The sequence below is a fragment of the Bombus impatiens genome, unplaced genomic scaffold, assembly GCF_000188095.3.
Source record: "Bombus impatiens unplaced genomic scaffold, BIMP_2.2 scf_0080, whole genome shotgun sequence".
NCBI classification, from domain to species: domain Eukaryota; kingdom Metazoa; phylum Arthropoda; class Insecta; order Hymenoptera; family Apidae; genus Bombus; species Bombus impatiens.
The window spans coordinates 598,246-615,741 of record NT_176499.1 but is presented as its reverse complement, the minus strand read 5'-3'; the positions used below and the strand labels follow the sequence as shown (position 1 = coordinate 615,741).

The 17,496-nt window shown below is 39.3% G+C and overlaps 3 protein-coding genes across 3 annotated transcripts in view; all 3 read left to right on the top strand.

Annotated features, from left to right (window-relative positions):
* The first annotated feature begins 242 nt into the window (after window positions 1-242).
* LOC100745520 lies at window positions 243-6,075 on the top strand. Its single transcript, XM_033324855.1, has 4 exons — window positions 243-418; window positions 3,511-3,713; window positions 4,477-4,584; window positions 4,686-6,075. Exons 1-4 carry the CDS (start codon window positions 263-265, stop codon window positions 4,828-4,830), a joined length of 612 nt encoding a protein of 203 aa, XP_033180746.1. The 5' UTR covers window positions 243-262; the 3' UTR covers window positions 4,831-6,075.
* Window positions 6,076-7,537: 1,462 nt separating this feature from the next.
* LOC100744919 lies at window positions 7,538-13,837 on the top strand. The gene is made up of 4 exons (XM_003485795.3): window positions 7,538-7,726; window positions 11,914-12,074; window positions 12,734-12,841; window positions 12,899-13,837. Exons 1-4 carry the CDS (start codon window positions 7,616-7,618, stop codon window positions 13,002-13,004), a joined length of 486 nt encoding a protein of 161 aa, XP_003485843.1. The 5' UTR covers window positions 7,538-7,615; the 3' UTR covers window positions 13,005-13,837.
* A 751-nt stretch (window positions 13,838-14,588) lies between these two features.
* Window positions 14,589-17,496, top strand: part of LOC100744795 — a 5,187-nt gene continuing 2,279 nt past the window's right edge. Inside the window, exons 1-2 of the mRNA XM_003485794.3 lie at window positions 14,589-15,141; window positions 16,674-16,846. Of these exons, the coding sequence (XP_003485842.1) occupies window positions 14,998-15,141; window positions 16,674-16,846 (317 nt within the window). The 5' untranslated portion in view covers window positions 14,589-14,997. The remainder of the gene's footprint in view (window positions 15,142-16,673; window positions 16,847-17,496) is intronic.

The following is a 17,496-nucleotide window of genomic DNA, read 5'->3' as shown; positions in this document are numbered from 1 at the left end:
ACGACTCGACAAGCTTCGAGGTTGCGAGTTTCGTACTAGTTGCATGGCTTTGTGTTTCGCCTGGAGCAACGAAATTGCTTTCGAGATTCGAATAGCTGGTTCTTTCATCTTTCCAGGTGAGTAAAATGTATACTTCGAAGGATTCGACGTGGCGAAAGGTAAGCGCGATTTGAGCGGATGAGAATATGCGCGAGATTGATCAAATCCACAACTAATCTTCTGCTTTGTCAAAGCTTCTAGACGAGACGCAAAAGAAATAACGATGATATTTATTTGGATGAACGTGGACTGGAAGCTGTCTTTGTTGCTGCTTGCGACAATGAGGCAAATTCAGTGCAGCGACGACGAGCAATCTCGAGAGAAGAGACAAGCGTTGTATCCTCCACCTCTTGTTTATCCTTTTGGTGGCACTTTCAAGGTATTTATCCATACTTGGACGTGGCAGCGATAAAACTTAATAATCTCGTCTTCTTCGAGGCTGATGGGATTACTCCGTAAAAGCACGCTTGCTCGTTCGACGGTTTAACTCGTGCTAATTTGAATAAAATCTATCGCGTCCAACGTCGTCCGACGAGAATTACACGCGAAACCATAACACACTTATCGAGAATAATTAATTGAGATGTATTGACAATTAAATTTCAAGTAAGATTTGCGTAATAATAATAGCCGAGCAATAATTCATGCGTTGCAGCCGTATCTGGAAACTGTGCAAAATAGAAACAGACAGATTTAACAAGCGATGCAAGTGAAAAACGCAACGCGTTGCACGACGGCCGTATCCTGCCTCGTGTTTCTTTTTACTTTCCTTCTTTCTGCTTGCAGATATATCGCTGGATGATCGTATATCTTGCGCATTGGAAACTGCTTTTCACTCGAGTTTAACGATGTTGCTCGCGTATTATGCTTTTAATCGAAGGCGTACATATATATTTTTTCCTAAATTTAGACAAATCTAGGATATAGGATATGCGAAACTGTGCACGTGAGTTTCAATAACGATACGTATTTTTTTATTAAAATTGAGTATAACTCTGGCGGTTTTCTCAAGATCTGGTCTCCACCAAGATTATAGCAATCAATCTTACGTTGGAGCTATCGAAGGGACGAAAAGACACGGCATAGTAAAATATTACGATAAACCATCCTCTTTATTTCACGAATCGTGAAAGGTGAACAAGATCACGGGGCAAGTTCGTCACTTTTTCGAGTCTCCCTGCGAAGATGCCGCGACTGTGGCGAAAAGAACATCGCGAAGAAAGAAACGATCGCTTGGAGCTTGCTGGGTCGATAGCTGTTTTTCATGCCATGATTAACATCTCGGTTGTCGGATCGTCAGGTACAAATTAATTGGTCGGTCGTTAGATAGGTTTCTTGAGGGGGTTGCCTGTGGATAGAATGGGAATCGTCAGTGGAAACGGAATACAAACTAAAGCGAATTTCGGGCCAAGTTTAACGCGAGTCTTAGCGTCCGTGACTTAAGTATGGACGTGCTAGTCCTACGGGAAGTAGCGGAGGAGGGTGGAGAACTTTAAACCGAGAGAAACGTCTCTCCCTGTCTCATTCTCAATTCCACTGATAATTAACTGCGGCCTTATCTACCGTCTCTCCTCTCAAATTTTCTAATTAAATCGGAAAGCTCTTTCTGTAGTTTTCACTTCTTCTTGGCCGAGCAAATGTTCTGATGGACTGTTTGCCCTGGCTTCCTCGATTACTCGCACCCTTTCCGGCAATGGGACTGAGACTTAGTGGAAGTTGAACGGCGAGTCAGAGCTCTGACAAAATCGATACAGGACAGATCTTTCTGGTGCCTTTAGATTTCAGTTTTAGTTGAATCTTACCGTGTGCAGTTTGCATGTACATTATATTTTAGATTGAAACAGAATATTTGACTGGTCCAGGTCACTGCACACTGATTTGTTAGAATTTCTCGAAGGGAGGCGATTCGACGACGTCTGATAGACGTCACAGTTGCAGGGGCAAAAGTGTTTGATTAGCAGATTTTTCAAGCAACAGAAACGACTATTGCAAATATTTGGACGTTCGCCTTGAGGAGGCGGGAAACTGGTGTGAAATAAAATTCACCGTTTCTGGGTCAGTATGTATCTAAACACGCGGAGCTGCACTGCGTCAAAAGCGCAGCTTCAAAATGAGAAAGAAAAAGGGAAACAGTGGAGAGACCTGGAAAGAAGAGCGGCGACGTTGAATTACTTGCATGTCTTCGCCCGGCTGGCGAGCCTGGGACGACCGAAGCCCTGCTATCTTATCAGAAGGACGATTACGAAGTTTCAGCACGCGTCGAGTCGCTTTTGTACACGGCCCGTTGGGCAAGCTTGAAAAACCCAGCTGAATTTATTTAACATTCATTTCCATGAGTCGCGAGCTTTAGATCGTGTCACGCAACGTTTCAATGAGACGATAGAAGTGAATGGGAGAGCCGTTGGCAAGGCATGATGTTTATGAACAAGGTGCGCGAGCTGATCTTCAGCAAACGATTCCGTTCGTCCACGCGAACTGAAATTCCAGTGAGAAATATATGCACGAGGTAATACATGAACGTATATACAAGGTGGTGGAGAAGAGAAAATGGAAAATGAGGAATGGAGAAACGAGACGAGGAATAGGGAAAGAAAAGAGTGTAGAAAGGAGAAAGGAAGTCCACCAACGTCGTAATATCTTTCTTGGAAACGAATGAGGGTTAAGCAGTATTCCGAAAGTTGAAATACGAGCAGCTAGGTTCGCTAGGGTGTGCGAAATTTTCCACGAAAAAAGAAACCGCGAACATGCTGCAATTTTTCCCCGTCCCCGCTCTTTTCTTTTCTTCGACTTTATTTTATACCCACAGTTTGTATTTTCTATCAGCCTCTCGTTTTTATTTCTGTGCCAGTGCAAGTTTGTAAAAATCACATATACACCGACGCAAGTATATCTCCTTTTCGTCGTGAACGTTAAAATGACCATTTTCCTTTTTCATTTCATTACGTTGCTAGATCTACTTTTTTTCTTAAACACAAGAAAAAGGAAAATGACATTATCTACTTTCTCTTTGACTTTTCCCTCCCTCTCCCACCGATTGGACAGTGTAAATTCTTTACATTTGCAAAAGTTTCTGCTCACGATTTACGATCAAAGATCTTTCACTACTGCGAAAGGACTTCTCTTGTTCTCTTGGGTCCCCTTCCAGCGATTATCTGTGCGACGCGAGTGTCTTTTATTCTACCAATCATCCGCATTATTATCATGCATTGTCAAACTTCCAGTTGTATCATGTGGCGACAGCCCCGTGAGTTCACTTACCGGACTTTGTCGTAATCTTTTCGCTTTCGGTATTCGCAAACTTTTCCAGTTTGATCCTGTCCATAAGATAGACACTTGGCGTTTTACGACCGACTCACCTACTCTTCAAAAATTATACTTTCGTTATAATATATTCATCATAAAGTCGCTGCTGTAAGTTTGTCGCGCATCCAACGCCTACACTTGTATTATATTTATCGCATTTCTGTCAAGCTAGTCGTGGGCATGGCGGTGCCGGTGCAGCTCTCAGGCCAGATTTTGGTTTACGGCCAAAACTTTCAGTTCCAATATATGTTACCAGACAACGCTACCTTCTTCACTAACTTCTTCCATACCTCGCCACAAAGACGACGTCGAACAGCAAGCTGGAACGAAAGGGCTTTCGTATACGACATTTTACAACACGAATTAAACATGTGAGTATTTCTGTGAATTTACGTATGTAATTTACGTCAATTCATAAGTAAGCCACCTGGTCCCTCAAACTTCTGTTCTGAGAAAGATACGAAGTTGCCACAGGGTGTTAAAAAAAGTGGACGACATATATAGAATAATTCTAGAGAAGGAAGAAATTTTATGGGCAAAAATGTCCTTCGATTCTTATTTTTCAATTCGTAAACAATTAAATTTGACTCTAGAAATAATACGTTATTGGCTGCTGTAGATCAATGATCAAATCATGTACGTAGAATCTTCGAGTTACCCAAGTTTTACGCCGGATAAATAAGTAATTTGTAATGTTTAGTGAAATTAATAAGTTGATTAATCGATGATTCACAGCGACGCGACTTTCTGATTACAAATAATTAATAATTCATCGGATTTGAAATGCAGCGTTGTGAATAATTAACGAATCGATACGCTTACAAATCATTTCACCGCCTTTGTATCGTATAGCAATTGATGTCTAATAGTTAATAGTTAATTCAACAGCAACACTTCTGATTGGAAATATTTGGTGAAACGCATGAATGCATGTTATTGTCGTGAATAGATTTAATAAATAAACAATTCCGATGCTCGAACAATTTAGACAGTGTGTATTCTATTAACGTGTAATGCGAAAATTTATTTGCACAAGCGCGCTATCGCGTTAAATGTTGACGACAGAAACGTTTGGCGATACGTTTGTTGTTTAATACTTCCTTCCACTTAATAATTATCGACGATCATTTTCAGGCGACACATCGATGGGAGAGCTTGCTTAAAGAAGAATATTTGCGAAGCTGCTTCAACGTCGTTGAAAGACGAGGGATTGATTGGCGAATTATTGCATTTATTGTTAACGTAAGATTGTCTAGTAATTTTTCTACTAATTTTGAAACACACGGAACTGCGGAACTGAATTTTTTTAATTTGGCGTATTAAATAGAAACATTTCGTTTCAGACCAGATCATGGAAACGCTTCGATGATGGACGATGACTATTTAGAAGCAGCCATGGCTGGAAGAAGACAGGAGAATTGCTCGATGATTTACTCCACATGTCCTGCTGGTCAAGGAATTCTAGACAGAATATCTTCAATTTATTAACTAACAATAAGATTTATATTATCTGTTATTTATCTATTGAATTAATTACTATCAATTCTTACGAAAAATTGTAAACAAATTTGCTTAGCATATCGTAGTTACGTGAGAAATAACATGTTATAATGTTACAATGCATATACTAGGACATACTCACATTTAAACATGCATATAAAAACACAAAGGATAGCCAGCAATTCTACTATCGAGATCCTACAACGATTCCTGTCGAAATCATTAAAAGTCATCCCTAATGCTTCGTAGTATATAATCGACGAAATAATTCAAAATTTGAAGATATCTACCTCCGGTCTCTGTCTCGGCATTTACAAAAGAAATTTCAAAGTTGCACAATCGTCATACGTCACGCTTAAGGGATCATTTCAATCTCTTAGTTATTCGTTGCCAACTGTTATAGATAGTGCAACATGTCCGTAGACCCAGAAGATATTTACTGCCAATTCAAACTACGCAATAGAGAAGATGAAGATTCAATCAGATCAGTGTTTTCATACTTATCAATAAGGTACATTGCGTTTTGTTTTTGGACATAGCCATTCGTTACACATTTTACTGCCTCCGCCTTTTTTCTGGGTCCAATTACACCCCTTGTGCACACGTTACGTCATTTGTCTTTTATTTGCAGTAGAACACATACACGTAATACGTTACATCGACGTGGTGGTTCGCATTACGGACGAAATAAACGAGTTGTCATGTGTATAACTTTTATCGCTAATTTCCTGTTAATTAAAAGACGCTGCGTGTGAAATAATTTCAACTGGGAGCAGAGGCCCGTTTATCAAACACGACACTCTTTGATCTCCCTCGATATACACTTTCCCATTCCGTTCTCCTTTTAATCTTTCATTTTCCTGTGTTCTTCATTCCCTGGATTTCCCTCGTATTAAAGGAAAGATTAATCAGTGCGAGCGAGGGAAAAATGGAGAAAAAGGAACAGAGGGAAACACGAATCTGTATTTTATACAGCTGCGAGATTAGGTTCATAAATACATTTGTAAGACGAGCAAGCGAGATAGGTGCAAAATAATTTATCATTAATCTCCAGTTTTACTGTTGTTTCGGATATACAATGATATCCTGTCGAGCAGAGATCAACGCGATTTCAATGTTAGTTGTTTTAGGGGTCAAACGCAGTTACTTTAATCTACGATAGCTAATTTAATAGTTTCGTTAGACTATCTGACCTCTGATATTGTAACTAATTATATTTTTACTACTCTTCTTTTTTTCTTCTTTTGTAGATCATATGCAGTTTGCTGCGTGTATATGTTTTAACGTATCCTTTGATAAATACCTGTATATGTCTAGTTGAACGAAAATACTGATTTTTCAATATTTTACATAAAAGATTATCATTTGGCAGAAATTCAACGAGATTGCGTTTGTCAAACTAAATACTTAAGTCTAGTATCGGGAAAATATCGATTTCTTTACTATTTTATATAAAAATTTTCTTTTCGTGTTTTCTGTTTGCGACAATCATTTCCATTTGAGTTTGAATACATAGCTATTTCTCTACAGACCCTTCAATCTTTAACCTTGCAGATATGGTGCGCCACTATAGTGGCTTTTGCGGATGTCATCTTATTTTACGACGCGCCACTATAGTGGCTCATTCTGTTGACTCATTCGCTCACCGTTTGAACTGAACGATTTATTTCATTTGTCTTGCTTCACACTTTTCTTGTCTTCGCAACGTTTTATAACAATGTTAACAATATACAAACAGAATATATGTCAGATATCAATTGTTGCTTTTCGCTATAATAATTATTTATTATAGCGAAAACCATTATTAGATGCTCTTTTTAACATGCCTATCCGTATCCTTCCAATTTTTAAGAATCTTCAACCTCAAAATGTCGCTACAAAATAGAAAACGAAGAGCGATTTGAAAAACATTCTCGCGCTATGAGTGTGAAAATTGTGACGTGGTTCTATGTGTCGTACCGTGCTTTAAAATACATCACGCTCAATTGTATTATTAATTATTGAAGTAAATTATTCAAGTTAAAGTATATGCGCCATATTTTTAAGAAAAATGATAATTTAATTATCAAAAACTTCGTTCCAATGTGCTTGCGTAGAGAACAGCATTATCCGTCACACATTGCAGTGCTGCATCGTTTACGCGTAATTCGCGTCAAACTCTGGCGTAACAAAAGAGAAACAGTCTCGTACAAAATTCAACCGTAGCTAAGAGGTTCCAAGGATCAATAACAAAATCATAGACTGTCCAACTATATCAATTTATCTCGCCGTTCAAGCAGAGTGTTTTGTATAAAGCGAAGAGGATGTAAGTTCCATTAGTGTTGCGAACTGTCTAATAATTTAGCGGAGAAACACTAGTATGATTCATGTTCCGAACGTTACACTACGCAATTCAATATCTTACTTGTTCTACACGATGGATCTGTGTCGTGCTACATTTTAATATCAAGATGAATAACTTAACTCTTTGCCCAAAACTAACTAAATATTCATGAATACTTCTACTGAAACAATGACCTCCGAAATGAACAGCTTCATAAGATTCGCTGGCAAGAGAGGTGGAGCCAAGATATCTCCGCGAATAGAACGAAAAAGTGGAAAAGATGGTTGGTGGGGACCAAAGCACCGTTATCAATAACCCTGGGGAACGGTGTCTACCGAAGCGACTCAATTCCATCAGACGAAGATTCCTAGACAGGCGGGAATATTCCGAGCAGACTGCAACGGGAAGTACGCGAGGACATCTTGGCCCAGGGCCCGACATCCACTGATTATGCGACTGTTGTTCTGCATTCTCTGTTTCATCCTCATTACCGCGGGCGAGCTTGTGGTCGCGACCAGACCCACCAGATCTCTGTCATTTCGGAAAGGTAGCTCCTTTTTCGTGAGTATCGACGTCTGCCAAGTATACTAATTTTTTTATCGTGTCACGAATGGAAATTTTGTGGTTTTTGAGTCTTTTCGTCGATTATAGTTGATATGTCACGGGCGGATTGCGGATGTTTATGTATTTATAAGAAATTTAATATTATAACATCCAAAGTATTATGCTCGCTACAATGACTAGAATTAGTAGGTGAACAAAGATAGATCTCGTTCGTTGTGTTCATAGAGCCGTGAATTTGTAGAAACATACGCGGTCCAATGATGAAGATGTGGTTTCGGTGGATTAAATATCTTCAATATTGTAGAAATGGTAGAGATAATTGCCACGAATATGCAAACCTCTATAATCGTGTGAATGAACTTAGTTATTATTAAATTAAAAGGTTTTCATACAGAAAAATGACGTAAACCAATTTGCACTGCTTACAGTTATTACGCAAGAAATGACAAAAACTCGATACCATATAAGCTTAATAAAAGATCATAAGCGAAATGTTTTAATTTGCAAATAATTCTTGCAGTTCAAGATTTAAACTGGCTCCACAAAATGGTTAACTTTTCTTAGAGTATAATTTACAACCACTCTACATCGTCTGTACTTATTATACCAAGTAGAGAAATAGTATTAGCTCGTCCGAAAAGTTTCTTTCGTTTTATAAGGAAATAATGGATGCACAACATTTTTCGTTTTATATTATTTTATATTACTATGTTACTATATTATACTATTTTATATTAAAATCACAACGTTTGACAGATTAGATTTCATGTTATATAAAGATGCGTTGTTGTAAATGAACGTCTGTAAAAGAAAGACACTTTTCGGACAACCTAATACATAAATTCACATGCCAACTTTGGTCATCCTGACATAACCAACTACCCAAGTTACATCGTACTAATTCGAATCTGGATTGTAAATTGCGGTTCGACGATTATTCTTCTACTCGATGATTGATGTAGCAGTGATCCCTCGCGATTTCTCACCAAGTTCTTTTCAAAGTTTTCCACCATTCTCAATGATGGAAATTCTCGTTCGATCCATATGCGTATGGAAATTAGACTGTCAATTGTTCGTCGAAAGGTACTCTTTACACTGTCAGTCGTGTTTACAGGCCACGTCACGTAGTTTGCGGCTGTGGCAGAAATTTATGCGCCATATGTTCCAGGGATAGGGGACTGCGACTAATGTAAGTCGATCGTTGCGCCGTATTTTCGCCTTAAAAGGCGTTCCTCGCTCCGAGACGAGCCCATCCCGAGCAACTCTGTAATGCACCGCATTAATGCACGATGAAGTTACTCCCGGTGTAATTCGTGGATCAAGCTGAAACGTATCGCGAGACCCGCCAGTCGAATACATTATCCTTGTCACGGTTGCTTCCTGGAAAATTTACTGGTTGTAGGTGGGCGACGCGGCTTCGCCAAGATCCTGGCGCTTGGATCTTTACACCGGGTCCACCGCGGAACGAATCGTCTTGATCGCCACGATAGAAACTCCCGAGAAATTTGTTCTACCAATGCAATTTTCACGTGGTCCGATAAATAGCTTGATCTTTGCATTCCCATGAATAATAGCTGCTCTTTCAAGCATTTTTCTTCCTTGTTTACTGAATTCTACCCCAGCGAGCACGCTGCCTTGTTTCGTCGTTTAAAAAACGTGAAGGTATAAATCAAGTTCTTTTATGATTCGAGTTTGCGTATTTGATGGTTGCTATTTATTTGAAAAAAATAGAGGTTGTTCTATTTAGAGGCGAACAAAAAGGGTTTTCGTTAGGTTGATCGGAAAATTCTATTTTTGTTCCCTTTTTTATCCCGAAAATATCAATTTCGAGCGCTCGGTAAGAAATACTTTTTTTCTAGCAATATGTTATTATCTTTTCGTAGCTTATATTTCGCCAGGTACGATATATATTTCGACTATTTTATTAACGTCCTTAAATAATGTACAATAAAATACGCTGAAGGAACGTTTTTTAATCAACGTCATATTTGATTCTCTTCTATTTCGACAGAATAAAATTTTGATTCGTGTAAATACAGTACGCATATATAAAAAAATATTTCGATTAACAGTTCTGTTATAACAAAAAAGGTTTTCAAAGAACAAAGAGATGAAGAATATTGATAAATCTCGGTTTGTTAAGTCCTACAAATATACGAGCGGAGGATATTGGGCATATCAACGACGTATGTGTGTGTGTGTGTGTGTGCAGAACAAAGTCGATTGTCGGTGATTGTTTACGATTTTCGGGATGCAGAGGAATGCACCAGGTGCAGTAGCCATTAGGCTGCATTTCAAGCCATTCCGCGTACACGCGTTAGAAGAATTATGCAACCGGCGATGATCCAGTGCACTTACGAACAAGTGCAAGCGTAGTATCGTCGATACTGCCGCTGCACGTGCACTACCATATACACTTGGGCAACGTACGAGACAGCTGCTGAATTCCAGATCACCGACCATAAATCGATACATCGGCTCTTCCGTCCCTTTCCTCTCTTACTCGAAGTGCAGCGTTCAAAACGCAATAATAAAGTGTAAAAGTGCAGCATCACGTTGCCCTTTATCCGATAACGGGCAACCTGGATTCTTTCAAACGTTCTAAGTTGCCACTGGTTCATCGAGGGATTGATTATTTTTGAATAAAATTATCGCAGATACGTGTGAAAGAATAATCGATGAGAAAACGGGATTTGTATGATGTTTAGATAGCCTAGACTCTTTTAATCTTTTCGCACATACATATTTGAAATTTTTGCAATTTTTTACCGTCTACAATTATTCGATTCAATTTATTCGACACGCGCATTTGTAACATCTACGATTTTCTCCAGTTTTTTATTTTCATAACACGGCATCTTTATCATTAGTCAGTTTATTATCGTTTGTTTAATGGTTTTAGATACGTACTTAGTACTTCTAATACGTAAGAACATTATTTCATCATTATTATTACATCATTATTATAACAAGAATTTAATCATTTTCAAGAATAAACGGAGGGAAAACTTGTATGTTAACGGATTAAGCGAGGAGAATTTTATGCCTCGAGAAACGCATTTTCTCGAAAGTAGTAGCAAGACAAGGAGATTATGACACGTCAGAACACAGAAGCAAAAAGGGAGGGAGGAGTCTTGAGATGACTTCAAGGGTATTCGTAAAAATTGAACGGAAGCGTACGTCATAGGATACATAGCCGCAATTTATCATCGTTTCTTTTTTCGACAGTCCTGAATACATTCATACGTTCGCCAGAGGGATTATGCAACGCAAAGAGATGCAATGCGTGTGTTATATTCTATTATTTCTTGGCTTATGAATTGGAAATAAGGATCAAGGATTCGAGGATTCAGCTTGGTGTAACTGGAAGACATTAATCTTTTTCAAAAAAGAAAAATAAAAGAAGAGAGGAAAGGGAGAAAGAAAAAGGGAAAGAGGAAGAAATACAAAACTTACCTTCGTTTCTAATAGCGCGGTTAAGAAAGAGAGAGAGTCAGAGAATCGTGTTTCTCTGATAAACGACTTGCCAGATTCAGCCAACACTCTGGCGTGACGCTTACACCACTATCTGCACGATATACAGTTTAACGGGAAACATCGAAGCCAGTAACACCTGCCTTGTCACTTTGTCCCAGCTTGTTCCTTGCCTTTCAGATGAGGCGCAGCAAGCTGAAAATGCCGGACGTCGATCGAGTTTACCCTCTCTACATGCCATTGTCCATTCGAAATTGAAATTTTAAGCTGCAGCCAGACCATACGTGCACACACACGTGCTTTTTTTTCCTTCCATACCTTTTTTTCCGTTTTTTCTTTTTGACTTTGTCCACTCGATATTGGAAACGGGTAGGTTCTTCGCCATGATATTGGATTATTTTTGAAGTCACCCCTTTACCACCATCTATTCTTTCCAATATGAAATTTTAACCCATCCCAAGGCTGGGATTTTCGATCATGCGCCGATAGTAACACACGTCCTCGCATCTAAACCACAAGGAAATCCTCGAATCGGTCACCAAGTCGTTCGATTCCTATCACGTATCATCGACCGTGGAGCGCAATCAGGGTCGAACAATCAAGTTGCGAAGGTTTCTCGTGACCATGACCGTTTCCATCGGCTCTTGTCTGCCAGCCATTAGCTTTCTTCCTGGGAATAGCAGCTACTATTAACCGGTCTTTGCTTTCAGTACAGGGTGAATTACAAGATCACGACGTTGTCTTACTCGACCATATTCGCTCATGCGGCTGGTTTTAAGCTAGTATGGCAACTTCCAAGTGAGTCCGCCGACACCAGAATCGGCAGGTCCATCTCCGACGTTCACCAGGCCGCGAAGCTCGTCTACGAGAGGTAATAAATAGTTTAATAGACCTTGAATAATGCAGAGGATAGTACTGATCCGTGGCTGCTGCCGTGCAAGTCGTATAGTCTAGCAAATTGACCTGTGCATCGCTACCTACCCGGAACGACGAAGGTTTAGCCGAAAGGGATGGGTTTCTGTCCGGTCGACGATTTCTGGCCTAGTTCACGGATCGGCCAATTCCGTAGCACGCTCGGCTTCTGCAGCCACTCTCTCTTTGCTTCTTTTTTCTTTCTTCTTGTTTCTCGGCTACTTTCATCCTTCGTTTCAGTCTCTCGATTCTCTTCATATCCAAGTTTTCTGGATTCTTCTGGGCAAATTGCGAGATACCAGATCGTCAGGTATGGAATACTAATGTGGAATTGATCGATTCGAGTAGATGAACAAACAAGAATATATTGTAGCAATGTTGCGTTGTGGACAGATTTTTACTGATCGAATATAAAATAAATCTAAACAAATAAATAGAATAAATAGAAATATTATTCAGAAGGACTGTAGTTCTTCCTGTTTCTATTTATTTGACTATTGAGATCCAGAGTTTACAATACCTAGCGAACTTTATTCGATCGATTTTTCAATCACTCGGATGTCTACCGCTCAATTCTATCGTACCATTCATGCTAAAGTATGCACACGAACGTTGCAGCCATGGATTTGATGGGAGATCGTGTCTCTTGAAGAATATCTGTCAAGCGATGGAATACGTAAGCCAGAGGGATGGCGTGATCGCAAAGATATTAAAATTGCTGATCGGGTAAGCAGATATTAATATTGCTGTACGTAAACGCCACTTAATCGTCACCAATTTCAGATCATATACGACAAATAGCTCGTCGATGGAGCCTCTTTACTGTGACATCCACGTCAGAAGTTGCCCCCTCGAGTTGATCGGAATTGACGGTTTTATGGAGCAATAAATCTACCTGTTTTCGAAAATCGCAGATAAAGCTGAACTTATGAAACTGTAGGAAAGACATTAAAAGTGACGTTTCTCCAATCGAATCCCTCTCTCCTTAAGTCTCGTTTCGATTAATCAAATAATCCGGATTTAAACAACCTTATTCTTGTCAGAATCTGTTATTCACTCAACTTGACGTATCCCCTCAGGCTTTCACATTCATCGTTATTATCAATAAAAATACTTCGGTTCAAACAAATTTAAATAGATGAATTTGGAACAAGATGGAAAACTGTTGCAAAATTTTTTATTCTTCCGTTTGAAACTCGCGTTTTAAAATCTGCAATGTTAAACTCGAATATATACATATATGTATAAACATACTATCAAACGTAAGTATATCAATACTGATATATAAATCGGTTGCTTTTCATTCTTTCATTTCGTAGTTATTTGATGCTCTTTTACCATCTCTAAAAGCAACCAAGTTATTCCGCTCACATGTTTTGGACTTGTCATTCTGTACTCTAGATGTTACTAGCTAATTTCCTTTACCGTTATCGTCTTACTGCTGATTCGCCTAACTTGCCTGACTTCGACCAAGTTTAAACGCGTCAATAGAAAATAATTTTCTTTCTCGTCGTAAGTTGTATCGCGCACCGATCCTTGTAATTTTCCTATTCCTTAAATGGAAGTCAGCAGTGTCATCCCTTCGCGTGCGATTTCTCGACGGATTTCCAGCTCGAGGACGGTGAAAGGACGGTCGCATTCCTCGACAGAAAGGTTATAATTGCATCCATGTCAGGGGCCGGCGACCACGCGTTAACGAAAAGCATTAATTTAGAAAGCCGCGCGGTTTTCTTGCCCGGCAGCAGCGAGGGATGGGGTTTAGGCGTGTTGTGCTCGCGAGCGCAACTCCCATATGCAATTAACAGACGTTCGTTCCGCCGCTATGGCCCGCGAAATGAGGAAATAAGTGTCGCCCCGGTGAAAAAGAGCTCTGTCCCGTCTTTCTCTCTTTCTCTCTTTCTGCCACTCTCGTTGGCCATCCAGTTTTTTCAGAAGGGCAACATTCTGCCCAGCGAAGACAGTATGAATTAATATAAGCGCGCATTTAAAAGTACAATGAGCCAGCGGCCCATGCCTCTCCGCGTTTCGTTTACTCTGTTCCTGGCCTATATTTCGAGCTATCGTCGTCTGTTTTGGCTGAACGTGGTTTTGATTGTCATCGCAATTTCAGCTGAAATCTGCCTCTATACGGAGAGCCTGGCTTCTGCTTGGATTACCTATAGCAATAAGAAGAATAATACGACTTTGGAACATATTGAAAAGTTGTTAAGATAAAGTAATAAGAAGAAATGTAGTATTTTAACATAGAATAGTCGAAATGGGGATAACCAGGTTCAAATCTACGAACTTCTGTAAAGAACTAATGATATCTATAACCGGCATAATTTCCCAGAAAGTTAAAATCCTCTACTCATCGCTTGGACGAAACTTTGAACTAATTTTCGTTAGCCGAAATTCCTTAGAGTAATTATCGCCATTGATACACCCAGAATCCACCATCTTCAGCGAACCATCATCCTCGGTATATCTTCTGTTCATTAAAGACCGTGATCCCGTAGAAACACGATTGAGGTCGTGATAACGAGCCATGGAGTGGATCGAACTGTGGTGTAAGCATTTCGTTTGCTGAACGAATTGTCGACGGGTCGTCAGACGGTTCATTAGACTCGTGGATAGACACAGGAGACACCAGTTGTTCCCGTTAACCGGCGCTGGAAAGCATTCCACGTTTGTTCGAGAAACGACGACGATCGGTTAGTGCAGAACACATTGCAGCCGCGTTCAAATCGTTCGATGATTCGCATTTCTCATTTGGTCCAGTGAAGTGCATTGCGGAGGGGAAACTCGCGTTTGAGTTCCGCTCGACACTTTCCCTTTCGACGTGGTGCTAAGCGTCCAAGAGAAGATCGCATGAGAGTGGAAAGTTGCGTTGCATCGAAAGGATGCCAGGCATCCGAGGTCTTTTGTTCGTCTTCTGGTGCCTCGATATCCTCGCGATCTGTGCCACGGACAACACGACCTACACCCCGAGGACCCTGTCGAGGCGCAAAAGGTACTTGATTTTTCCGGAAGGCAGCAACGTGCAGGTACGCTACGATTTATATATTAGGTTGTCCGGAAAGTGTCTTTCTTTTACAGACACTTCTTTTACAACGATGCATCTTTATACAAAGATGAAACCTAATCTGTCGTACGTTGTGATCTTTATTTTGATAGAATAAAATGGATCATACATAATTCGATACAATAATATAAAACGGAAAATGTTGTGCATCCATTATTTCCTTATAAAATGAAAGAAACTTTTTGGACGACCTAATATTTAATTATAACCTAATATCATTAGAAAATATGAATCCTTGGGATTATAATATATTATTTTGAGTCATATAAATAAAATGATTCAACGGGATTGTAAAAACGCAGCGTACGGCTCACATATTTACCATATTTATCGAGATGCATCAATCTCTTAGCCTCTTAATGCTTATGACTTTTTATATTAAGAAACAATTACGTTTGTAAACGTTTAAAAGCTTAAGATACAACATCAGAGCTACAAGAAGATAGATTGTTATACAACTAAGGAAAACGCTGAAAACAAAATTGTGCATTTTTGCACCAGTTAGGTCGAACAGCTTTTAATCCCTTAACATCGGCTTAACAGCTCATTGCGATATTAATTTAAAACATTTCATTTTAAAATATACCTTATTATTACTTATCGATGGTAGTGTACACTTGCCTATATTTACTGTTGAGGTTAATTGATAGACGAACACGTGGATGAATTTGTAATAGAATATATACAGGGTGGTTGGTAACTGGTGGTACAAGCGGAAAGGGGGCGATTCTACGCGAAAAAAGAAGTCGAAAATATAGAATAAAAGTTTTTCGTTTGAGGCTTTGTTTTTGAGAAAATCGACTTTAAATTTTCGCTCCGTACGCGTGCGGTACGTTATAACGGATCTCACTGTAGATCGTTGTCTCGATGGAAAAATTAAAAAAAAAAAATTTTTTTTATTCTATATTTTCAACTTCTTTTTTTGCGTAGAATCATTCCCTTTCCGCTTGTACCACCAATTACCAACCACCCTGTATATTGAAGTAAGTATAGGTATAAATACGGGTACAGTGTATGTTGATCCAGATCCTCACTCTAGCAGTGTTGCATTACAATAGAATGTGATAGGGAGAATGTATAGCAAAGGACATTACCAAAAAATTAGCCTTGGTGTATAGCTGAAAATTACAAGAAACAGCAATAAAAATCTACTTATAACTTTTTTGTTTCTAGACTTTGTAACCCAAAACAACATTCAAATTCAAGGACACAATAATATGGACCTCCCATTTTTTCTAATTTTTTTGCTTCACTAAATTCCATATTCCTCGTAACGGCGGTGTCCAAGTCCCGGGTATACAACAGAAAGAGATGTAGAGTTTTCCTAGAAGTAATTACTTCAACATTTACATATTTTTCATTCATACATGTTTTTAGACAAAAATAACAAGGGCGAGCGTTAATTTTTGTAAAAGTGTTACTCATTATTTGTACAAATTTTCAGATTCGTGAGGCCGTGTTACTAGTCTTTGCCTTCTTTTTTCTGTTCTTTAGTTGGTGTTTTGCTTAACAGTAGGAACCTACGCGAAAGAGAACGATGTGGTGATGGGGTTAACTGCAGCTCTAGCCTGGGAGTTGCCGGACAAAATCGACGAGGAGGTTGCCCAGTTGCTTCATCGAAAGAGCAGAAGCGTCATGTTCCCGAAGATAGAGGCTTTACTGCAATCGTAAGTAAGTCAATTTACCGTCAGTGTTTTCAACTTCCGGCCTTTTTTCGGTTCAACTAACATCACTCTCGTTTGTTTTGCTTGGGGCAAGTTTAATGAAGATTTGATCTCGTTTCTTCGTCCATCTTATATCATAAAATTCTACATTAGCTTCAGGGATTTCCTCATTTATTACACTAGCTTCCATTATTATCGATTTGTGCAACTTGCAATCGCGGAATTATCTCGAATTAGTCAGGAAATAGGGTATCATATAAATCGTGAAAGGAGAAAAGCGGCGAGTATAGGAACTCTGAAGGACTACCATCTTTTTTCCCCCTTCCTTCTGGTCTTTTTGTTTCTATTCGGCGAAAGCTCGCTTTTCATTCGTCCCTGAAGCGTGACGTAACATGCAAATGGAACCCTTTTTCGCCGGCCGCCACATGCAAATGCGTGGCAGGCGCAAGAATTATCATGCGGAACGCGCGAGAATAACGAAACAGAGGGACGCTTGGTTTGATTTCGTCCTCGTTATTGTATAACGCTTTCCTTTTTTTTTCGTGATTGTGATACGGATAACACGATAGACTCGCGGATATTAAATAAATGACATTGGCGATAGGTTGAGTTATCAAAAAAAAAAAAAAAAAAAAAAAAGAAACAAAAAACTT

Excerpts from the sequence above, each read along its gene's own strand:
- LOC100744919 (XM_003485795.3), top strand. The coding sequence starts at position 7,616 with ATGCGACTGTTGTTCTGCATTCTCTGTTTCATCCTCATTACCGCGGGC. Across the intron at positions 7,727-11,913 it reads GGAAAGGTAGCTCCTTTTTC|TACAGGGTGAATTACAAGAT; the intron begins GTGAGTATCGAC and ends CTTTGCTTTCAG. Across the intron at positions 12,842-12,898 it reads ATATTAAAATTGCTGATCGG|ATCATATACGACAAATAGCT; the intron begins GTAAGCAGATAT and ends CACCAATTTCAG.
- LOC100745520 (XM_033324855.1), top strand. The coding sequence starts at position 263 with ATGATATTTATTTGGATGAACGTGGACTGGAAGCTGTCTTTGTTGCTG. Across the intron at positions 3,714-4,476 it reads TTACAACACGAATTAAACAT|GCGACACATCGATGGGAGAG; the intron begins GTGAGTATTTCT and ends GATCATTTTCAG. Across the intron at positions 4,585-4,685 it reads TTATTGCATTTATTGTTAAC|ACCAGATCATGGAAACGCTT; the intron begins GTAAGATTGTCT and ends ATTTCGTTTCAG.